A 24115-nucleotide genomic window follows, 5' to 3' on the forward strand; every position below is an offset into this window, starting at 1 on the left:
CATTTTCTTTCTTCTTTCGTCTTTCTTCTTCAAGTTTTCTTCTTTTCTGAGATGAGATGAAATGAATGGAGATGAATGGAGATGCATAGAATATTCCATTTACAGATACGTTAAATATTCAGAAGTGTTTCTTGATAATTCATCATAACCATTTTTGCTTCGAAAAGAAATCACTCCATAAAGGCTTGCAATGATATCCTCGTATCCTCCTTCTTCCATCTTTTCAATCACATTTCTTATCATTGCTTTTCGTTCTGCTTCATCACTTTCTTTTTCCGTCTTTCTCTTCAATCTGCAAATAAGACCATTGAAAAAATTCATGCATCTTTCAATTATTGAACGCATTCCAATTAAATTGTCTATTTCCGCCAAAATAAGTTCAACAGCTCCACTTGCGAGTAAGTAATCAATCTTCACGGCTCTATTTATTACTGCTGTTTCAAATGCATAAATGCATTCTCTGCTAATTTCCCTGTGATTATCCTTCGCTGCTCGAAATACTCTAACCATGCTTCTGAAAAGCTCAACAAGTTCTTCATTCCACAATTGACAACTGCAAATAAAAATCTCAAGTGTTTGGATCCATCTCTGAATTACTAGCACTTCTTTCGTTTCTTTTCCTCTTTCCTCTCTTTTTTCCACTTTCCAATCAACAGACTTTGAAAGCTCGTCCAATTCTCTTGCTGCTTCTTTAACAAAATGCAGCCCATTCACAACTGTATCTTCCAACAATTTATTGGTGTAAAATCTGTTTATTAAAAACTGCCAAGCACACTGATAGGCAAGTTTTGTTAGATTTCTATGTTTCTGCTGATGTTCGATGATTTCTTTGATTTCCTTCATAAATTGTTCTTGTTCCAGATTCTATCAAAAATAGGGAAAAAAGCAAACACAATAAAAATGAAAAAGAAGTGCTCATACACCATATCCAATTTTGTTCAATATCATCAAAGCCATTTCCGTTTCCTTTTGAGTTTCCTCCTTTTCTTCTTTGTTCAATGAAGCATTCAGAAGGCAAGACATACAGATACTACGTAAATCAGGTTGATTGTCATCATTTAGAGAAACATAGCATTCGCAAAGATCAACAAGAAGCTTTTCGTTCTTTCTTTTTCTTTTCTTCTTCAATAATCTTCTTTTTAAATCTTTCGTTCAATGTAGAATATTCAAAGCATCGATTCCATACATTTTTTAGCACAACACAATATCCAATATGCTTCAGTATCCAAGTAGCTTTTCCCAATTGCAGTTTCTTTTCTTCAATCATTTTGTCTATTTTTTCAAACAGCTTTGTCTTATAAATGAATTTAAATTCATACCCATTCATTCCATCAACAATTTCATTCGTTTCTCCGATTTTCTTTCTTTGTTCATCTTCATTGCAGTGTTCAAGTTCACAAAACAATTCTTCAACAATAAAAATGAGAAAAGAAACGGATCATAAAGAATTAAACTCCATAAACAATTGGATACCATTGAACTTTATTGAGTTTTCCATCTCCTGCATTTTTGAAATATATTGCAAAAAGAAAACAACGAATATTCGCCATTCACATTGAAGTTGAATATGTTTGGATAGAAGGCATAGATGAAAAATAAAAAACTCATAAAGATCATAGAAAAATATGCATTCAAACTGTTCCATCAAGCGTTGACATTTTCTACTTGTAATTTTAAAGAAAAAGAATGCTTTATTTTTTCTGTTTGTTGTTATGGATTCAATGATCATCAGATTTGAAAGAGCGGAATATTCCATTCACAGATTGAGAAATCCGTGAGTGAACATTATCTGTAGAGCTAGAAATATTATTTCCTGCGTGACGGCAGACAATGGTGGTTATGCAATATTTTTGAAATTCTGCCTGATGATTGTTGGAGATTGGATGGTCAAGGGGAATGCAACAATTTTGTTTTTGAATAAAAGCATCTGCATATGTGTATTTTGAATTGTTCTGTTGATTGTGAAGATATTTCCATCCGTATCCTCTCCAAAGCCCAGGAATCCGAATTATTGTTGAAATGGTTTATCTCCGCTTTGTAGAGCAATGCGATGAGAATGGAGCAGATTATTATATAGGCATTGGGAAATAAATGAAGTTACGGAAGATACATGATTTTTATTTGGAACAAGAGGTGAAAACAAATTCGACTGTTATTTTGTTGAATGAAGATAACAAAAAGGAATTCTGTGAAGGACAAAATCTGCACAAAATTATATAGCATTTTGGGGTTTAATGCAGTGGAGCAGTTTGTGGTATTTTTTGGACAAGGAAAACAACTGGCAATATCGAGAGAAGGATATCTATAGCAAAAAAAGTCAAGAATTCAATGGAAAAAAGGATACTCCCAAAATATCCGTTTAATTTATAAGGTTTTCCTGTTTCTTGGACTGCAAAAGGAAGACATGGAAAGCTGCGAAATTCTATTTCTGATTCCTCTTTTGTTTCAAAAGAAAGGAGAAATACCATCAAACAGACATCCAATTATCGAGTGCTTTTTGACAATCGAACAACATTCAGTCCAACCGCTTTTGGATTTTATTCTTCGAAGGGACAGCCATATTGAGCAATCAAGGTGATTATCATTCGAAATTTGCTTTCTTCGGAGCCACAGGCAACTGCAGAAAAAATACAGAATATTTTTGATCAGCCTCTTCAGGCGCAGCCATCCAGAGATTTTATTGCTATGCTTCATTTGTGTGGCATCGATGTGGTGTTGATTTGTGGGGACTTTGCTGCTTCGCATTGGGTGCGCTGAGGTGTTTGCAAACGTTAGACAAGACGGCCATGTTTTCTCAGACAAACATCGAGGGTGAGCAATTTCTCTGAAGAATGTTTAATGTATTTATTTCTGATTATTTTGATGTTGGTTTGTGTTTATCTTGTGTTGTGGCTTCTTTAAGAAATGGTTTTAAAAATGGTGAATTTTTCAGATGTTGCTGTCAACCAAACATATTTTCAGGTGCTTATTGAATTCACTCTGCTTTTCGACTACCTGCAAGTCGTCTGATGTGTTATTGTGTTCCTTCGTCTTCTGGAGAGTTGCAGCAATTATTGAAGCAGTGGCATTTTTTTAATGTGAGGGTGCTTTCACAGCACGTGGAAGCTAATGCAATGAGACGGGGAATTCAATTGTTTGTCGGCTTGAGACAGCAGCGGTGGTGCAAGAAAAGCAAAAGAATGCTTCGATCAGATGCAGGACAAGGGAGACATTTGTTGCAGAAGTCGAACAACAGAGGAAGAAAGAAAGGAATGAGAACAAATGAAGAAAAAGAGGGAGAGGAAGCTGTTGCGAAGAAATATGGAGAAATGGAAGAAGGAGAAGACGAAGGAGAAGATGAAGAAGAATTAATAGATGTAGAGGATGATGCAAATGAGATGAATAGAAAACAGAAAATACGTGAAGAAGTGCTTTCTGATTTAATAATTCTTTCTTCAAATTCTTCTTCTGTGGCAATTATTCACTTGTCCCTCTTCTTCCCCCACTTTCAATTATAAAATAAGTCAACCACACATTGAAATGACACATAAACGCACAAAGCAGAGAAGAAGAAGAAACGATTTTTTTTTAATTTGAGTTAATAACAAAGTTTTCTGTCACATTTCCCCGCACGCAGAAATAATCATAGCATTTCTTCTAAAGAAGCCACGCTCAAAAAATAGCCAGGCAACAAGCAATTGAAAATACATTCACAGAAGGAGATACTTTAAGGCAGGAAGATCATCTTCGAACGACAAGCAGATTAGTCACATAGTCGGCATCTTTTGTTGAGCAAAGCAACGAATATGATGCCAGAGATGAATGAGAAGGAGATGGAGAAGAAAGAGAGGAGTGCATCGCATAACCATTCCATAATATTTAGTTCGATCTGCTGCGAAAGGATTGAATTGAAGGCGAGAACACAAGAGGAGGAATAACATATGTTTGATTTTGCCATTTGCATCTTCATCTTTTCAACAATTGCGTTTTTGATGTTGCATTGCACTTTCATTGCCTGTTTCTTTCTTTTTATTTTCATCTACAATCATATTTTGATATTATCGAAGCTATTTCAGACTTTTCTGGGAAAGAATTCCAATAGTTTCAAACACATTTCACAGAATCGTTTGTGATTCAACATCAAGGAAGAAAATTCTATGTTTTGCCATGCCTCTTCAATTGCCATGCCTTTTCACTTTTTTGAAAAGTTATGATTTCTTCCAGCTCTCAGCTAAAATAATATTTGTTTTTCCGTTTTTCATTCACGAACAAGATCATAATTTTCTTTTTTGTGGGGCTGCCCAAGAAACAAACTTTTGAGAATCTTTTGGAACTTTGCCTCATTTGATTATTTCTATCTAACACTGAATCTATTTTTTAACTGCACATGCAAAAAAGCCCAATCCCATCATTATTGAAAGTTATAAGAAATTATCTGATGTTTGTTTTTCATTTACTCCATGTACGTTCTAGAAAAAGCACTTTCGTTCCAATTAGTCTATTGAAAAAAAAGGAAAAAAGATGAATTCAATTAATATTAAGGCAATGAGATCAATGGGCAATTCTATTTCCAGTTCTTCCCGAAAAGCAATTGACGTTGGCGCTGCTTCCGCTTCGTTTTCCGAAGAAAACACATCGTTTGCGCTTATTGGTTTCCCTTCTTTTTGAAGCACTTTGCCTGTTAAATTGAACATGCCGTTTTGGCAATTAGAATGAAAATGGGCTTTGATAAAAAGATCGAAGATGGAATCCAAGAATCTCCAATTGCGTCTAAGTTTTTGAGTTTGTTCACATTCACTTTTGATTTAACTGTTGTAATATTTTGTGTGTTTTTATGAATTTTATTTTAAAAATTCTTTCAGAATTGTTTTCTGAGCTTGAAGATTGCGATGAAATTGAACAGAAAGTTAAAATACTTGAAATGAACGAAGTGATGGAAAAGATGCATCAAAAAGAATTCTATTTTGTTTTCACAGTAGATCTGTTCAATAGAATGAATCAAATGATTGATGAAAAGAAACTTTCGATGGAAAATGCAATTTTGATATTGAAGAATGTAGTGTATTGCAAGGTGTTGAACTTTCCGCGGTTTTCTAGATTTCAGCGAACTTCTTTGGATGAAAGATTAAAAAAGATAATCACTGACGAAGAAAAGAAAAAGGAAGGGAAAAATGAAAAGCTTCTTGTTGATCTTTGCGAAAGTTGTATTATATTGGGGGAAATCTATCAAGAATTACCAAAAGAAATTAATTTTATTTGCGTTCATTATCTTCTGAAAGCGGCATTGGACAAGGAGGAAAACGAAAAGGCTCAAAAAGAAGTGGAAATTGCTTTGATTGCGTTGAACCATTTAAAAAGTTTTGTATGAGCACATATTATTCATTTTTGATAACATTTTTTCCTCGCAATTTTTAACAAGGATCTTGAAATTGAACTTTTCCTCAATGAGATCAAGGAGATCATCGAATATCATCAGGAACATCACAATCTGACACGAATTGCCTATCAATCAGCTTGGGAGTTTTTGGTATGCAGATTACTCAAAGGTGAACTCATCAAAGGAGTTATTGTGAATGAGCTACATTTTGGAAGAGAGGCAGCAAGAGAATTGGAAGAACTATCAAAATTTGTGGATTGGAAGAGAGAGAAGGAAGAGAATGAAAAGAGAAGAAAAAAGACAAAAGAAGAGCTTGATTTGATGAGATGGCTTGAAGCATTAAAGCAATATTTATTCAAATGCCAATTGTGGAATGAAGAATTAAATGGGATTTTAAGGAGCATTGCTCAAGTGTATCGAGCATCAAGGGACAATTTCACAGAAATGTATGAGACATGCCTTGATTCCTTTCTAAATGCGTCCGATGGAGAAGTTGTCACAGTTGGTGATTTGCTGAGCGGAGGGGCTGTTGATGCTGTTTTGGAGGAGATCCAGCGACCAACATTGGATGACAAATTGGCAGGCGAAAGCTTGATGTTTTTTATGAACATGTTAGAAAATGCAAAAGAAAAGAGTTTGTTTAAAAAGAAAGAAGCGAAAAGAAAGGCAGATAATATGAAGTTGTTGGAAAGGATGGAAGAAGAGGGATATGAAGATATCATCTTTTGCTTTAACGGAATGTTGCATTTTCTTTGGATGAATTATGAACATAGAATGGCATGTGATGTTTCATACTATTTTGTTAATGTTTGAGTGAATGAAACATTCATTCTTTTTTTCCCCTCAAAGTTTCAATTTTTCTTTGTTAATTTTTTATTTATTTTTTTTATTATTTATTATTTATTTATTTTTTTTTATTTCTTTTTTTTTCAATTTCACAATTCAAAAAGTTTATGTTTTTATTGAAGAGTTCTTTCGCTCTATCAAATGGAAGCAAAGTGATTGTGAAAAAATGAATTAAATGATTGTTCAATTTTCGTTTCTCTTCTGTCTTTCTTTTCCTCTGATTAATTTGCTCCATTTTTCATCAAAATTGTTTATTGACTATTTACATAAGTACCTCCCCACGTTCTTCATTTGATTTCCCTTTCAAAATTTCTTTTTTTCTATCAAATTTCTTTTGTATTTCCCATTTATTCTTTGACAATGTCATTGTGAATTTTAAGGATTATTTGCCTCCACTTTATCCATTCAAGTTTGTATTTTCAAATGCTAACTTTGAAATGTTATTATTGATTTCTTTCTTTTTTTCTTTTCTTTTTCTTTTTTTATTTTTCTGTTCATTTTGTTCCATTTTGAAGTTATGAAAAAATAGCTTTTGAAAAAACATTTTAAACTTGCCAAATTGTGAAATGAAAAAGGAAAAAAGAATAAGAAAAAAGAAAGAAAGAAAGAATGAGTGTTTCATTTACTCAAACATTAACAAAATAGTATGAAACATCACATGCCATTCTATGTTCATAATTCATCCAAAGAAAATGCAACATTCCGTTAAAGCAAAAGATGATATCTTCATATCCCTCTTCTTCCATCCTTTCCAACAACTTCATATTATCTGCCTTTCTTTTCGCTTCTTTCCTTTCATCATCATCTTTTTTCAAACGATTTGAAACATTGAAGAAGAATTCCAAGCTTATAATTGTTATTCTGTCATCCATTGTTGATTTGTGAATCTCCTCCAGAAAAACATCAACAGCCCCACTCTCCAACAAATCATCAACTGTCACACTTCTATTCCTTGCTGCTTCTTCTAACACATTAATGCATTCTCTACTTATTTCTCTGTGATTATCCTTTGCTATTCGAAATACCCGAACAAGGCTGTTAATTAGATCAGTATAGTCTTCATTCCACAATTTGCAATGGCGAAAATAAAGCCACAATGTTTCAATCCATTTCATTAAAAAAAGATCTTCTTTCGTAACTTTTCCTCCTTTCCATCCTTCTTTTCTCTTCCCATCAACACATTTCGAGAGTTCTTCCAGTTCTCTTCTTGCTTCTCTCGCAAAATGCAGCTCATTCACAATAATTTCTTCCAAACTGTTTTCAAAGATTATTCTTTTTATCAAAAACTGCCAAGCTGATTGATAGGCAATTCGTGTCAGATTATGATGTTCCTGATGATATTCGATGATCTCCTTGATTTCATTCAAATAAAGTTCTTTGTCCAGTTTCTAATAGAAAATAAATAAATAAAATTAAATAAAGTGAAGAAAAAAATCAAAAAAATAAAATTTAAAAAAATGAGAGAGGAGGGGGGATATTAGTATCACAATTGGAAAAGAAGTTTTCATACGCAATATCCAGATCCGCTTAATGCAAGCAAAGCCACTTCCACTTCTGTTTGAACCTCTTTGTTTTCCTCTTTGTTTGACGAAGACTTCAAAAGGCAAGGAACACAAATTGAAAGCGAGTTTGGCGGGAAACAAAAGTTAAGTAAAGTGAAGCACTCAAAAAGGTCAACAAGAAGCTTCTCGTTCTTCTCTTCTTTTTTCAGTTCTTCTTCAATAATCATTTTCTTAAATCTTTGATTCAATGAAGATCCATAAAAACCGTAATCAAATACATTTTTCAGTACATTCCAACATCCTATGCTCTTCAGCAACACGAACGCATTTTCCAAACATATTTCCTTTTCTTCAATCATTTTGTCCATTTTGTCGAACAGTTCTTTTGTGAAAATTAAATCAAAATCTTTTTCGTTCGTTTCAATAATCATTTCATTAATCTCTTCGATTGCCCGTTACTGCTCATCAGCTGAGTTGCTGCTCAACTGGGAAAATAATTCTTCAAAAAACAAAGAAAGAAGTCCAATCAAAAAGAATTCAATGAAACAGTGAATGCACACTAGTGAATTTTTTTGTGTTATCTATATCCTGCATTTTTGAAAACACATTGCATTCAAAAAACCAAAGCAATTTTTATCATTCACATCGAATTCGAATGTGTTTGGATAGAAAAAAGTTGCACAAATTTAATCCCCAAATAATCATGAAAATACTAGAATTCACACCATATCTTTTTGCATTAATATTTTTGAGTTGGAATAAAGGAGAAAAGCAACGCCTAATCTTTTTCAAGTTTATTGTTATGGATATTCGGATCATCAGATTTGAAAGAACAAAAATATTCCTTCCAAAAATAAGAGATCGGTGAGCGAACTTTTTTCTAAGAATAGGCAATTTTATTTTGAACACTGAAAAGAGATAGCGTCAGCGAGGTGTCTATGATGGAATTAGACGAAATGGGTGATTTTTTTTGATTTCATAAAAAATTTCGACGATTGATCATAAAAAATTTTCATAAAGGGTGTGGTTAATAAGAAAATTTATGTTTGAAATTGCATGAAAATATCGATTAATATATTATTATTGTTGATTGTTTGTTGATTAAAATTTGTTTCCAATTGATTTCATTTCAAATATCTTAAAATAAAAATAATTTCAAAAAAAAAACTCGAAAATTCAAATAACATTATAAAACGTAAGTTATCTTGTTTGAAAAGCATGATAATGATTGTTTCAATACTCAATAAATTGATTTCCAATACATATATATGTTAAAAAATGTTACAGCAAAAAAATATTGTATTTAAATTTGAAGATCTTAAAACAATAGTCAAAATTTTAAATTTTTCAAAAATTAACATCGAAAAAGATAATAGAAACTCAAGACATTTATCAAACAAACAAATTTTTGTCATTTATTTTTGTTCGAAAACAAACAATTCTATGAAATTGTTATTTTGATTAATTGATCAAAATTATTTTATGAAAATATCAAAGGAATGAGGAAAAATAACAGGAAATTCTTGAAGTTCAGCTTTTTTTCTTTTAAGGCTTCAACAGCACGGATATCCTCGTTTTGTCTTTCTCATCTCTAAATCATCTGCGCCACTTTTATTCTCCTTTTTTCTTCCTCGACTCTCATCCTTTATCCTGATATCTGTCCCATAAGTTGCCTGGTTTTGCGGGCTGCTTTTTTTCGAGAAATAATCTTCATTCGAAAACTGCTCAAACAACAACTGACTCTTCATAAAGGCATGCGTCTTTTGATTACTGCATCAACATCACTGTTTTCTTGTCGCCATCCTTTCTCCAGATATCTGCTCCATCCACTTCCTCAACACTCTCATCCCTCTCTCTCCAGTTCTCTTTGAATTCTGGAACTGCACTCGTTGCCTTCTGCTCATTTGCTTTGGCTAGCTCCGCCGCTTCGTTTTCACAAGTCACATACCACAGAACAGCCATCGCTCTGGACATTGCTAATATCTGCAACGTTATAAACACATGCAAAGGGCCAACACTTGTGTGAATGCTGACAGATGATTTGCAGTCTACTATTTGGACGAGATTGAAGCTGCAATTGTGTGACTTAACAACAAGAAGTTGCGACTGTTTGTCTCAATTGCTCCAAACTTGCAAATGTTCCTTCCATTCTTCATTCTCTATCCTCAACCACCGCTTCACCTTGAGCGATGCCTTTGTCGGCAAATATGTCTTTCTCAAGTTTTCCAGGATTCGCTTCATATATCAACGAATCCCTTTTTTCACTCGATTTCACTCAACACTCTCTCGCCACAAAACCCCCATCTGAGATTCCGACTTCTTCTATTTCAGCTTTTTCATCGTATCCAATCTTCTCCACTTCTTTCCCTTCCTCCTCCAACAATTCCTCTTTATTCAACCTCTACACCATTAGGCTTCCACCTGAAGTCTATTTAGTCTCTGCAATTCTTGTTTGAGATCCTTTTGCAACCATTTTCTTTCAATGACTGTGGTTCTCAACAATTGCATCTTCATAAATTGCTATCTCCTAACATTCATTGTCTAAATCAACCTGTTCCTCGTTCATATGCCGTATTGAATAATTTCTCGATGTGTACTCCACCCTCTTTTTTTCCACCATTTTTATGTAAACCTCAGCTTCTTGCTTCTGTGTTCTCCACGCTTTAATTCTTAAACTCTCCCACATCAAACTATCCACTTTTGGCGATGTCTCTCTCATCATTGTGTTCAATGCTGACTCCAGCGACTCTGTTGAGCATCTCATTTCCATAGATCTCATCTTTGCAACTTGTAACATTGTTCTTCCCAATCTTCTGAGCAATTTCGCTTTTTCTTCTTCTTCACCTCCTCCTCCTGTGCATCTTTCTCCTTAAGCTTTTCTGCCGTTGACTCTTTCTCTCTCTCTTTCTCTCTACTCTCTTCAGGAGCGAGAAGCAGCATACGAGACGGAGCAGCTGAAGAAGAAGAAAGAATAATAGTTTGAAACAACAAGGATGAGGGCTATGCAGGAAAAGATCATTGACGAACAAGCCATCAAAGACCAGTTGAATGCGAAGAGAGTCACAGAGGCAGAGGAAAGAGCGTGGAGGAAAAAGCAGAAAGAATGTGGAATGAAGAGAGAGAGGGAAGAAGAGGATGAGAAGAAAAAAATGGAGAACAAAAAGAAGATTATCTCGAATTATTCATTCAAGAACCAGGAAGCATATGAGTGTGTCTTTTATTTTTCTCTCCTTTTTCATTGTCTGTGTAAAATTGATAGGACCCTGCAAGCTCAACAACCCCTTTAAGTTTATGAGGAAGCTTAGATTCGCCTTCATTCATGTTATTCTTGTTATTCTTTTTCTTCTTCCGCTTCTTTTTCATTTTTTGTTTTTCTTCTTTTCTTTCTCTATCTCTATCTTTTTGTTTTTGTTTTTGTTTTTCTTTTTGTCTTTCTCTTTCTATCTCTTCTTCCTCCATCTTCTTCCTCAACCTCCTCCTCCTCCTCTCCTCTTTTTTCCTCTTCATCATTTCTCCAATTGTGGATGCTTCATACAATACCTGCACAATCGTAAAGGAAAGCAAAACGAATGGAATATCAGGAGAAGGGAAATTGACTTGTTCAACAAAAGGATGTGATTTGGAGGAAGGATTGAGAGGGAGAGGGAGAAAGGTTAATGTGTGGGGGAAAAGAGGAGAAGAAGGAGAGGAGGAGGAGGAGGAAGAAGAGGAAGAAAGGGAAGGAGAGGAAGATGATGATGATGATGATGATGAAACAATTGAAGAAGAAGAAGAAGAAATTGAAGAAGAGGAAGAGGAAGAAGAGGATGAAGAAGAATTAGATGGGAAAGAAGCAGAAAGAGAAGAAGAAATAAAAGAAGGAGGAAGAGTAGTAGTAGTAGTAGTAGTAGTAGAAGAAGAAGAAGACAAACGATTGAGTGATGTTGGGATCTTTGATTTAGTACGATGTGATATTGGAGAAGAAGAAGAAGAAGAGGAAGAAGAAGAAGAAGAGGAAGAAGAAGAAGAAGAGGAAGAGGAAGAAGAAGAGGAAGAAGAAGAAGAAGACGATGATGAAAGAGATGAAGAAAGAGAAGAAGAAGAAGAAGGAAGTGTTCCTGCAAGTGGTTCAGAAGAAGCTCCAAAAACAGCTTTTGAATGAACTTTTCTATCAAACAAATCTTCTTCGTCTTCCACTTCGAAGCCTTCATCTTTGTATTTAGATGTATCAATTTCTTTTTCTTCTTCTTTTTCTTCTCCTTCTTTTGCTTTTAATTTGCTTTTGTTTTTTCTTCCAAAAAAATCATTTGAAACTCCAGAAAAGCTTGTCTGTACAGTTGAGGTGGAAGAAAGAGAAGAAGAAAGAGGCGAAGAAGAAGAAGAAGGAGAACGAGAAGAAGAAGATAATGATGATGAATCTATTGTCAATTATAGAACTTCTGTGCGCAATGTATCAGACAAACATTGTTTTATTCCATTGTTATTTTTATCTTTCTCAATATCATTAACATTATTTTTATCATTATTCGATTGATTCAAAGAGGAAATGTTTGAAGAAGCAGTTGAAGAAGCACAATCGATAGAATTAACAGAATAAACAGCTTTTGATGAATTGTATTGAGAACGGGGCATTGAAACTGACAGGAGTGAAAGCTGATTATCATTTGAGGAAGTTTTCATTGTATGGCTGTTGAAAGAAAAAGAAGAGGAGGAAGAAGAGGAGGAAGGAGAATGAAAAGAGGAAGAGGAAAAAGAAGAAAGAGGTTGTATTGTTGTTCCCAATGATTGCGCAGATGTTGATGTTGCTTTTGGTGTTTTATCATTATCTGCATTGTTGTTCATTGGCAAAAGAGAAGAAATAAAAGAAGAAGAATAAGAAGATTTTGAAGCTGACTGATACAAAGAAGGACGAGCAATTGTTGCGTTTATTGAAGGTGTGAAAGATGATTTGCTTGCGATTGTAGATGAAAAGGAAGAAGTTGCTGAGGATGAAAAGGAAAAATAAGATAAGATAAAAACAGCATTACAGAAATAAATAAATAATTTTATTGGTTAAACAAAATTGTAAATCAAAAGAAAGAAAGAAAGAATTGTTTGAAATAATCAGAATATTATTTAAATAAAGATAGCAAAGATTAGCAATACCTGTTTTTTGCACTTCCTCTTTTTCTTCTTTTTGAAATCATTTTTCTTCTTTTTCTTTTTCTTCTTCTTCTTCTTCTTTGAATTCTTCTCCAAACATTCATTTCATCCTCTCCTTCCAATTCATTTCATCTCTTCCACATCTTTCTTTAGTTTCTGTGAAATCTTACCCCCAAACTCCACCACAAAGCACACTTCTTCTATTGTTTCTTCTTCTTTTCCTTCTATTTCTCCTCCTCCTTCTCCTTCTCTTCCCTCTTTCACTCATCCTATTCTTATCAACATTTGCATTTACATTCACATCCACATCCACATCCACAACCGCTGTCAGCTCCTTCTCTTTTTCCACAAACACATTCTCCACCGCAAATCGTGTGTTGCAATGGAATTTGAAACTGATCTTCGCTTTCATTCGCAACTGACACCGCAAAATCACCGTCAATAGCAAGAGATAAACTACTATCAGAAGCAATAATTGAAGTGAAAGAGGGAAGAGAAGGAGAAGGAGGAGGAGAAGAAGAAGGAGAAGAAGAAGAATTAATCTTTGCTTTTGTTGTTGATAATGATGAGGAGGGGGAAGAAGAAGAAGAAGAACTTGAAGAAGAACTTGCAAAAGAAAGAGAAAGAGAAGAAGAAAGAGAAGAAATATTTTCTTCTCTTTTCACAGGAATAACAGAGTCATAAAGTCGAGCGCCCAGTTGAGAGATGCAGATGTGCAGTGAGTGACTGCTGGCAATCAGAGAGAGAAGAGGAGATTGCGTGTGTTTGGAGTTGTATGTGGTGGATGAGGGAGTTTTGTTTGTTTGAAGAGAGGAAGAAGAGGAAGAGGAAGAGGAAGAGTTGGAGGAGGAAGAAGAAGGTAAAGAAGCAAATGATGGTGATAATGAAAGTGAACGTGAAAGAGGCTGACTCTTTTCTCCTGCTTTTGCGTCTGCTGTTGGCTGAAGCGCCATAAATGTTGCTTCTTTAGGTTCTGTTTGTAGCTCTGTTGCAGAATAGCTAACAGAATGGGATTTCATTTCACAATTCAAAAATAGTTTCTGTTGAAGTGTCCAAAGCCGATAATGGAGAGCTTCTATTCTTCGATTTCTTCTGTATCTTCATTTCAATCCCTTTTCACAATCGCCTTTGCATCTGCCATTTTCATCATTCTTCCACTTCATTCCCTTTATTCATCTCAATCGTTTTTCCCTTTAATTTGCTCCTTCTATTTCTCATCTCATCTCTCTCTCTCTCTCTCTCTTTCTTTCTCTCACGTTCTCTTGTTTCGAAAAATGCAGGCGTTGCTATCAGCTAATCCTTTTTGATGATTTCTTCCTTTTCATCATTTTAAACGGAATGATTTTTCAAAAGACGATGAATGAGAAGTTTTCTTTGCCTTTCCCTTGATTTCTTTTATCTTTTTTTTTGGCATGCTGGTTCTGTATATTCTTTTCATCTCAAATTTAAATTCTTCAAAATTTGTGCTCAATTTCAATTTCTTCTTTCTTCTTTCATCATTCTGTTGACATCTGTGCTTTTTCATTATCGAGAAGGCTGATCGAAACTCGAAGACCATCTTGCAATTTTAATAATCGTTTTATTTTGCTTCAGTTATATTTTCCTCTGCTTTCCCTTCATTCCACTTTTTCATCTGCTTTGTTATACAAATGAATAAATGTTTCTTCACCATCGAAAATTTTCCTTCGTAATTCTGTTTCCAAAACTGATATTCCTCAATCTCTGCTCAAAATAGTTCTTTTCCTTTCTTTCTTCTTTTCCTCTCCATTTTTCTTCAATTCATGAAATAGTCCAAAAATCCACTCTTCCAAATCCGCTTTTTTCTCAAGCCTAATACAAAAGCAATGCATTTCTTTAAATTTAAAACCTTTCATAATGGCTTGCTGAGAATGAACTGATAAGATGTTACGAAGGAATACACAGTTTTGATGTAAATTGTTGATGTATTCAATGGAAAATTCTTTATTTGCCTTTTTCATTTTATTATTCAATGTCTCGGTTTTCATACGCAAACAAAATACTGAAGTTGAAGAAGAAGTTTTGATTGAAATTCTTATGCTTTCTTGGGTGTGATGGAAGTCGATGAACAGCGAAGAAATATCAGATGTGGAGTTTTTCATGAATGTTGACGGCTTTTCACGAAGAATTTGAAGCAAAAAGTGCTTTTGGAAAATTGTGATGAAGAAGGAGAACAATGATTATTTTGATTGAAAAAGATGGGATTCAAGAGAGATGAACATTGAACGAGAAATCAACTGCTTCATTGAAAGATAGATCAAATGTTGAAGTTTTAAATAAGTGAGTTGAAGAGTTGATTGAATTGCTAAATGTAGAATAAGTTTATGAAGATGCAAATGCCATCTGACATCCAAGTTCAGCTCTATGTTTCAAGTAATCCACAAATGATAATAAATAAATAGCATTGAAAACAAAAGATAATGCTAAGTTTATATATGATAATGAATTTTAAAATAGAAACTCTTCAAAGAAGAAGAATCATGCTTTATGCATTTCTTAAAGTGTGACCTATCTTTCTTTTATTCGGCTGACACTGATAAATTATCTGCATGACTGCCTCTTTTCCTTGCTGCTTCTGAAAATGACTATCATTTCTTTGTGCTTCTTTTAGCTGTGATGATAAGGCAGCAATCAACAAATTCAAAATGAATGCATTCAAGTTTTCTGAAATTTACTCTTTTATTATGGTAACATTTTTGATCCAAAGATGCAGATTCTAAGACGCAAATTTTTTTGTTCGGAACGATTGACTATTATGTAAATAAACTATTAGAAGCAAAAAATGCAGGTGTTGGAATCTGTTCTTTGATCATGAGTTGATACATTATTATATGTCAAAATTTTTTTGAAAAGTTCCTTTTGTTTAATTTTCAAATAAAGAATAAATTATATATTTTAATCAAATTTCTGTTCCCACTTACGAAACTTCACTAAGATGGAAATAATAACATTGTCAAGCATTAGTTTTAATGACAGCGAAATTTGGTGAGTGGGAACAAAAATTTGATCGAAATACGAAATTTTTATTTTCTTTGAAAATTAGACAAAAGGAACTTTTCAAAAAAATTTAGACATTTGTTGAATTGAGCTTTGGGGTTTTTTGTTCAAACGAAAAAATTTTTTATGTTATTGGAAAATTAAAAAAATGCAATGTGAAATACACTTTAAAATATTTATTTTGCTAGTGAACACATTTTCACATTTTTGTTTTTATTTGTTATTTTTATTTCAGTAAAGCTGGATATTTATTGTGAATTGAAAATTTGATACAATAAAAAATAAAATCAATCGTTCACCAATCAAAATTACATAAAAAAAATAAATAAATAGTACTTCACGATATTGATCATTGAAAAAAATAGAAAACAATTAGAATATTTCTTAATAGATTCTGTAACTCTTAATAAAACTTTATTCTATCACATAATCATAAAACAATCACCAAATATCAACGAAATATCAACAATTTTGAACAATAAAAAATATAAGAAAAATATATACTATTTAAGCAAATTCGTGGTATCAAGGACAATTCCAAACAAAAAAGAATATTTGTATAAAAAGTTCAAAAACAAACTTGTCTATTTTCCATCTGTTTTCCATCCACTCTTCCCTTTCTGATATTTCTCTAACTTTGACTCAAAAAGATCAAATCCAACAAAGAAAAAAGACAGACACAATGATAAAACATCACTTCACACTCTCAATAACTCTCCCTTCCAAAAACCTCACTCAAAGATCAATGAATTCCCTCACAACTCTCTCTATTAATGAATCTCGATGAATACATATATAAGCGGGACAATAACCAAGAAATAAATCGGGACATTATAGGGACAAAAACCACAAAAAGACAATCGGATTCTAACTGTTGTGCACCTGGGAGGCTGTTCGTCGTATCCAGGTCCGGATAAAGCAGCCCAGAGGCTGCAGTATGTAATTCGAACAGTCATGTCCAGCACCCTTCCGATAGAATGCCAGCTAAGCATACACAACAACTAGTTTCTTAAAAAGGGACACCATTAATACAATTTTGAGATTCATAAAAAGAAGAAGAGTCAAGAAGAAGCTCAAATCTCCTTGAAAGAAGATCTTGAGAAGATTGAGAAAGAAGAGAAGAGTTAGATGATGTGATATCAGAGTGAAATGACTTCCTTGTTCGTTGCACTTTTTCTTTCATTGTCGAAGATTCGAGGGCAACCAGAGAGCGTTGAGGAAGATATCCAACAGCAGATGCACAGACAAATGAGCCCTTGCGCTCAAAGAATAAATAGTCCTTCATGTGAGGGACTGACAGAGATGGCCATGAAATTTGCTGAGATGGTACATATTCTTCAAAGTACCTCTCATGTGCAGAGTCATTGACAGTTGATGACGATGGAGAAGAACTTGTTGAGGATGATGTTGAGAAAATGTTTGATTGTGAAGTTGAAGAAGCTGAGTTGGAAGCGTTCATATTGTTTTCGAAGAAGTCGATCAAATCGTGAAGTGTGTTGATGTGTTCTGTCGAAAGATTGTTGTCGATTGTGTTAACAAGTGCACCAAATTCACTATCACAAATATTCTTTCCATGGTGCTCAGCGAAGAAATTGAGTTGAGTGTTTTTCTTTTTAAGGAGTTTCGATTGTTTGGAGAGGATGAAGTGAAGAAGGAAGCGATTTCGGTTGTGTGGACCAGAATCGCAGAAAAACTTAAAAGTGTGAGTGTCTGTGAAGAAGTGTCTTTTGATCACAGATTCCAGACACTCAATAACAAATCTGTGATCATTTGAGAGGCAGTCGGAGAAGAAGTTGAATTTTCGTTTTATTTGTTGATTATTAATTTTTTGAAGAGAGATGATTGTGAATTGGGAGACTTGTTGATAATTGAAGAATTCTTGTTGAAGTTGATTTTTTCTGATGGGGAGTTTCCATTTCTCTTTGAAGTCAAAGACAAAGACTGCTTCTCCCTCTTTCAGGTTTTCGATAGAAGATTGATAATGTTTGCGTTGCATTTCTGCAACGAGTCGATGTTGACGAAGTAATTTAAGTGTATGAAACTCGGCAGAAGAAAGTCCATTTTTGTTTTGTGAAGATTTGAGTTTGTTTTCCAGATAGTTGAGTTTCTCGCACATGCCACAGAGATCTGTGCGCCTTTTTGCTTTGGAGAAGTTGGTTGTGAGTTGGTAAAAATGTGACAGAGAAACTTTGATGTTTGTTTCATCTGTAAACTCTTTCCATAATTTTGTCTTGGGCTTGAAGATTAATCTCTTTTCATTCGGAGAAAAGATGCCCGTTTTCTTTCTTCTTTCTTTCAGTGCTTCCAATATATTGTTAGTTGTTATTGATGAAGAAAGTTGTGGAATGGGAGTAGTTTGATATGGTGGTGTGATAAACGATGATGCTGATAATGATGCTGATGATGAAATGTTATTTAAAGTGCTTGAATTTGATGTTTCTGAAGAAGAAGAAGAACCACCAAATTGAATAGCAGATAGTGTTGGTTTTGTTTTTTCTTTGATATAGAATGTCAGCGAAGGAACGAAACCTTGTTCATAAAGATCTTTCCATGATGAATTCCAGTTTTCTTTGTCCAATTCAAAGATATCAGAATCGTTGCAAATATTCCACAATGCCTCTCTTACTGCCTTCCTTTTCACAACTGCAATGTAATGCCCATTTTGTAGATCTAAACGCTTGAAAAGAATTTGTCCTGAAAGATGATAAATAATCGTTTCCTGATTATCTTTTTGAAGATGTTGAATTTTTTCTGTTGAAAACCCTTTGCAGAAAGTGCGCTGATTAACACGATCTGTTTCAATCAGAAGTGTTCTTGAAGGAGCAGAACGAGCAGCATCAGTGCATTCATGACAGAGGGCTAGCACCTCTGGAAATGCAGCCATTTCCTCCCATCTCGCAGCACAGCATTTCTCTTTGCAATCGTTGCAATAGACAGCATTTTTTCCGTACAATATCTCAGTAGAAAAGAGAGAAGATAGACCTTTATGAGGAGAGGATGAATTTATGATAACATTGTTACAAGATTCATTGAAATGATTAGAAACTTTTTGACATTTTTGACATTTGTGATGAGTGATTAAAACAGGATTGAAGGTATCCTTATTTATCAACTCATCTTTTCGAAGAAGTTGGTGAAGATTGTTAAACGCCTCAGTCACATTTTGTTGCTGTCTGCGACCATTTCCACAAAAGTCTTCCCATTTGTTGATCAATGGTGGGACCCAGGAACGCACTGCCATTCTATCTTTAGCCAATTGTTGACAAACACTAATAACACGCGAAGATGTGTTCTTCATAGCTGTTTGTTTTTTGAAAAAAGATGGCTTTTGTGAAATGATAGAAGACATGCATTGAAGAAGAGAGGCCATATAGCAAGTATTTCCTAAATTTTGCAAGCCGTTAACTGTTTTTGATGAAGAACTGGAATCTTTGTTAATGTTTGAAAACATCGATGAAGAAGGAGATTGAATTGCAGGAAGAACATCCATTGCGTTGCTGTTTGACATGGTTTGTGCAAAATTATCATGAAGCGATAAATCACTATCATCTGTTTGTGTATTATGTTGAGAAGATGAAGTGATGATTTCTTTTGAAAATGACAAAAGAAGATTTTGGAACGCTTGAGGAGGAATAAGAGTTGGTGAAGTGGCATATTCAACTAATTGATCACTCACCCATACATCATTGTTGCTGAAGGAAGAAGTGTTTGTTGTTTCATTTTGTTGCTTTTTGGAAGATGAGGAAGATGAGGAAGATGAGGAAGAAGATGGTGTAGTCGTTTTAGGTTAGGGTTAGGGTTAGGTTAGGTTAGGTTAGGGTTAGGGGTTCATCTGTGCATGGAAGATTAGGGATGGGTTGTGCATGATGTGTGGAATCATGTTGTACATAATTCTAGTATCATTCGGACCTCAAATTTTTGAGCTAACCTACGATAACCTTATTTTGTAGGAGGTCCTAAGAAAATCAGTTTTTCATTGAATTTTATCTATTGTGTTATGAATTTGTTCATTGATCATTATATATTTATGCACATTTGAGATGAAATTCATATTGCATTGAAAGTCATACAACACCTCATGTGCAAATAACCTTCGAAAACTTCTTCTTTCTTTTATATTTTGAGTCAATGAAATGATAGTAATTACTGAGTCATTGGTGATGTTGCAACCCATGAATATCATTCAACATATTGGAATAGTTCATATGAATGTGCTTATATTAATAAAACTGATTATTTGAATATTAGAACCTTCGAAAACATTTCAGTCATTTGTTGTGATTTCAATGAAATGAATGAAAATAATTGAGTATATTGATTGAAATTGACCAACTAGAACTTTGCTCTTGATAGAAATGCGTGCGTTTATTTGACTTTTAATGAGAGTGAAACCCAATGATATTGATGATACAAAATATTTGTATATTGCTGAATGAATATTCCCGTTAAGAACCAAAAATTATCTCTCAAAAGAATTAAATGCAAAATTTCTTTGCTATCTTCAGAATTATTATTTTCTTTTTGATAGAAACATTTTCATTAATAACCGAAGAATATTCCATTTATCATATGAGGTTCAAACTGAAATATGATATTGAAATTCAAAATGTTGAATGAGTGCAACCCACTAATATGATCATTTTGAATATCATTATTGTTCAAGTGTTTTTGAGTGAATGACTGTTTTCATCCTAACCAATGAAAACAACTGATAATGAATGAGAGTTAATCTTTTTAATCTTCTGATGAATAAGATTTTGATTTCATTCTTTTATCAAAAAAGAAAATGAAACCCAACAATATTTAAGAGAGAGAAGAATATTTTTTTATTTTGATCATCTTTCAATATTCATTTAGATAAGAACTTGCAACCCAAGAAAACTTCCAATTTTAAAGAAAAAAAAGAATTTAATTTATCTGGATTATTTATATTAATCTGAAAATTTATTAATAATATCAATTTGTTATTGAAAAACATTCAATAAACCTCAATAAAATCGAATAATATCAAGAGTGAAAAATATCAAAAATATTGGTCGTTTGATGAAAGATTAACATCAATTTCATCTGACCTTTGATATTTCTTTCAAAATAAAAAAAGTGAAAAATATAAAAAAAATAAAAAGGTAATTAACTGGGTATAACTTGGCGAAGCCAAATGAAAATACAATATTTCGGAAAACAATGACTATATAGAAAAAATCAAAAACCAATAAAAATTCAAATCAAAAGGTAATAAAAAAGTTTATTTTTCATCATCATGATGAATTTCGATTTTTCTTTCTTTAGTATTTCTTTTTTTCATTTCTTTTTTCAAACTAATTTTTTCCTCAATTTCTTCAGTTTCTTCATCATCAGAATCATCATCTTCATCATTTTCATCAGAATCATTATCATCTTTCAAAATCATCTTTCTTCTCTTCATCTTTTTCTTTGTCATGTTTTCATCTTTCCAACCTTCGATAACCCCCAAATTTCTGAGACGATCTCTGCAATCACGAGGCATCCTCCCAGGTAACTCAGCAGCCATCTCAACCATTCTTTTCTTTTCAAAATTCATTTCAAGCAATTTCAAGTCTTCTTCTTCCGTCCAAGGGACCCTTTTTCTGTGACCTTTTTCATCGACTTCCCTATGCAAAGAGTGCTCATAGGGGCAAGGTTTCTTTCTTTCATAGACTTTCATCTCTTTCTTTCCTTCAATTTCATCATCCACGAACCTAAGCAAATCATCCACTATATCCTCAACACTTTCATTCAAATCATAATATCTTTCATTCAAATGACGAATTCCAACATCCACTCTCGCATTGTTCATTGTCGCAGTTCTCGATCTGTTCTCCTTGTAGTTTTTGTGCTTGGTATATATTTCACTCGCCTCCTTTTCCATTGCATCATCACTTGCAACATAACGTGCCAAAGCATCTTTCCAAGCTCTCTGTCTATACAACTTTCTTTTCTCCTCAGTTTTTTTCTCAGTCGTAGAAGTTACTTTTTCAACATTGATTCTCTCTTTGAAAGCTCGACGAACCCACTGAATGGCAGTTCTCTCACAAATGTTGTGTTCAATATCATTGTTGAAATTGATGTTGTGAAATGTCTCAGGATTGACAAGAGACATATCGATGACTTCATTGTCGATTTTGGTTTTGATGACTCTAGAAGCAACGATGGATGCAGTGATAGCAGGCTTTGCATATCTATTCTGAACCTTCGAATTGGGGATCCAGCCAGCAATGGCAGCTGTGTACATATAGGCCGAATCCCTTGCATGAGCATCAACACCCGCAGCCAAGATCGCAGAACACATAAACCCACTTCTGAATGAATGGAAGGAGAAGAGATCGTGTGGGTACCCAGCAGCTTGAGCACGACGACGAAGACGTTGAGACATTGCATCTCTGGTGAGATTCCATAACCTTTGTTTTTTCAACATATCACCCAGAACCCAAGAATCGCGATTGTGAAGATCCAAGTCGAATGCATTCTTTAAGTGTTGATTTAACCAGTACAAGCAATTCAAATTATCCCTCTGATCCAACGTTCCCTCTATTGAAACAGTGTGATTCCAGTTCTGATTGGCCTTTGTAATCCTGAACTTGATCTTCAAAATTTGGGTTTCACCAGACTCAGAGGTGATTAAAGCACCGATATCTCCAATCAGCACATTCGACACTGTGATCGCCCTAGCACCAGTGTTGATTGCCACTAACCAAAGAGAAGCTTCCATTGCCTTCGTTGGTGACTGATCATTCGTTCTGTCAATGATTCTCTCAACGTCTGACAAAATACACGGTTCCTTCCCTTTTCCATCTCCCTTCGCATTTTTGTCATTTCTTCCCTCTCTCAAAACCTGAGCGATTGCATGTTCCACTTCATCAGAGATTGGTGATCCTGTTCTCATAATCTCAATTCTCTTCAAACTGCAGGCGAAAACGTTTTCAATTGTTGATCGTACGTAACAGCGAGATCGATACAAGAACCGAAGAAAAGCAGAAGCATTTGTTTTGTTAAGAGGGTACATTGAAATCCTTCGTTGCTCACAGAAAGTTGCATAAACTTGTTCCACATAAGCATGCTTTTCGAGTGTGCTATCAGCATAGCCAGGTCCAGCTTTATCGAATTGTCGAAGTTCCTCTTCTGTCATTGACATTAACATATTGATTGCCCGACATCTGCGAGGGCTGGATTCACTCTGTTTCTCTTTCATTGATTGTTGTTTCTCCCAGTCACTCATATCGGCTGTGACTGTTTGTGAAGAAGATGGAGATGATGACGATGATGACATTGAAGATATGGATCTCAACAAGGGCGGGTGATTGTCCAACCCAAGGAAATCATCTTCTCTATTCTGACTTTCCATTGAATTTCCATTCAGTTGAGTGAATGTGGGTATCTTGAAGGCAAGTTCGACAGATGAATCAGATGAATCATAAGTATCAGAAGAATCGGATGAGAGAGTTTCGAGAGAGAACCTTTGATTTTCAGATTCCTTCTCATCCTCTTCTTCAAATTCAGACTCATCCACAAGAACAACCTCTCTCAATTTCTCCTCTTTCTTCTTTTTCAATAACCCAGAAATCCTTCCTTTCACTTCTCTCTTTCCTTTCTTTCTGTTCTTTTCATTCATTCCACCTCTCCCCTTCCTTTCCTTCTTCTTATCCTTATCCACAATTTCCATCTCCTTCCTCTCTTCCACTCCTTCAAAATTCTTTTCCTCTTCCTCAGAGATCCTTTTCCACAAGCTCTTCTTCGGCGGTGAGAACCATTGATTATCAACCTTTGTCGATGATGAAGGTGACGATGATGACGATGATGGCGAAGATGAAGATTCACTTACGATAGTCGAAGTCGAAGTAGAAGAAGCAGAAGCAGAAGCAGAAGGACGCCAAGAAGAAGAAACTGAAGCAGAAGGAGGGAGACCTGTTTCGGAAAATTCCGGCATAGTCTTGTTCTCCTCTGAAAAAACGCCAGAAAATCAACCCAAAAAAATCAAAAATTCAGCAGAGTTTTCCCAAGGAGGGAACAAATCAACAGAAAAAAGAACCGAAAAAAACAAAAATTTGAGCATAGTCATCCCAAGGAGAGAATAAAAATAAAAAAAAAACAACCAAAAAATATCAAAAATTCAGCATAGTCATTCCAAAGAGTTAAAAAATCGAAAAAAAACAGACAAAAAATGGTTAGGGTTAGGGTTAGCGCAGACCGGTAGTCATAAACGAGATTTATTTTATAAAATGTCGGTTATAATAAATCCGTAACCTATTTTTCTGATATT

At 34.3% G+C, this 24115-nt stretch overlaps 6 protein-coding genes across 6 annotated transcripts; 2 read left to right on the plus strand and 4 right to left on the minus strand.

Moving 5' to 3' along the window:
* Positions 1–3008: 3008 nt before the first annotated feature.
* MONOS_15714 (uncharacterized protein) lies at positions 3009–3914 on the plus strand (the record flags this gene model as incomplete). Its single annotated transcript, XM_067868607.1, has 1 exon — positions 3009–3914. The coding sequence occupies one exon, from the start codon at positions 3009–3011 to the stop codon at positions 3495–3497; it is 489 nt and encodes a 162-aa protein (XP_067722430.1). The 3' UTR covers positions 3498–3914.
* Positions 3915–4524: 610 nt separating this feature from the next.
* Positions 4525–6744, plus strand: MONOS_15715 (uncharacterized protein; the record flags this gene model as incomplete). The annotated part of the gene is made up of 4 exons (XM_067868608.1): positions 4525–4616; positions 4691–4761; positions 4842–5341; positions 5399–6744. The coding sequence occupies 4 exons, from the start codon at positions 4525–4527 to the stop codon at positions 6167–6169; spliced, it is 1434 nt and encodes a 477-aa protein (XP_067722431.1). The 3' UTR covers positions 6170–6744.
* A 2727-nt stretch (positions 6745–9471) lies between these two features.
* On the minus strand, positions 9472–10474 carry MONOS_14933 (uncharacterized protein; the record flags this gene model as incomplete). The annotated part of the gene is made up of 2 exons (XM_067867775.1): positions 9472–9687; positions 10337–10474. The coding sequence occupies 2 exons, from the start codon at positions 10472–10474 to the stop codon at positions 9472–9474; spliced, it is 354 nt and encodes a 117-aa protein (XP_067722432.1).
* A 416-nt stretch (positions 10475–10890) lies between these two features.
* Positions 10891–13844, minus strand: MONOS_14932 (uncharacterized protein; the record flags this gene model as incomplete). Its single annotated transcript, XM_067867774.1, has 3 exons — positions 10891–12101; positions 12147–12665; positions 13148–13844. 3 exons carry the CDS (start codon positions 13842–13844, stop codon positions 10891–10893), a joined length of 2427 nt encoding a protein of 808 aa, XP_067722433.1.
* Positions 13845–16849: 3005 nt separating this feature from the next.
* Positions 16850–17299, minus strand: MONOS_14931 (uncharacterized protein; the record flags this gene model as incomplete). The annotated part of the gene is made up of 1 exon (XM_067867773.1): positions 16850–17299. One exon carries the CDS (start codon positions 17297–17299, stop codon positions 16850–16852), a length of 450 nt encoding a protein of 149 aa, XP_067722434.1.
* A 3786-nt stretch (positions 17300–21085) lies between these two features.
* Positions 21086–23782, minus strand: MONOS_14930 (uncharacterized protein; the record flags this gene model as incomplete). Its single annotated transcript, XM_067867772.1, has 1 exon — positions 21086–23782. One exon carries the CDS (start codon positions 23780–23782, stop codon positions 21086–21088), a length of 2697 nt encoding a protein of 898 aa, XP_067722435.1.
* Positions 23783–24115: the final 333 nt, after the last annotated feature.

Source organism: Monocercomonoides exilis, assembly GCF_001643675.1.
Source record: "Monocercomonoides exilis strain PA203 chromosome Unknown scaffold42-869251, whole genome shotgun sequence".
NCBI classification, from domain to species: domain Eukaryota; phylum Preaxostyla; order Oxymonadida; family Polymastigidae; genus Monocercomonoides; species Monocercomonoides exilis.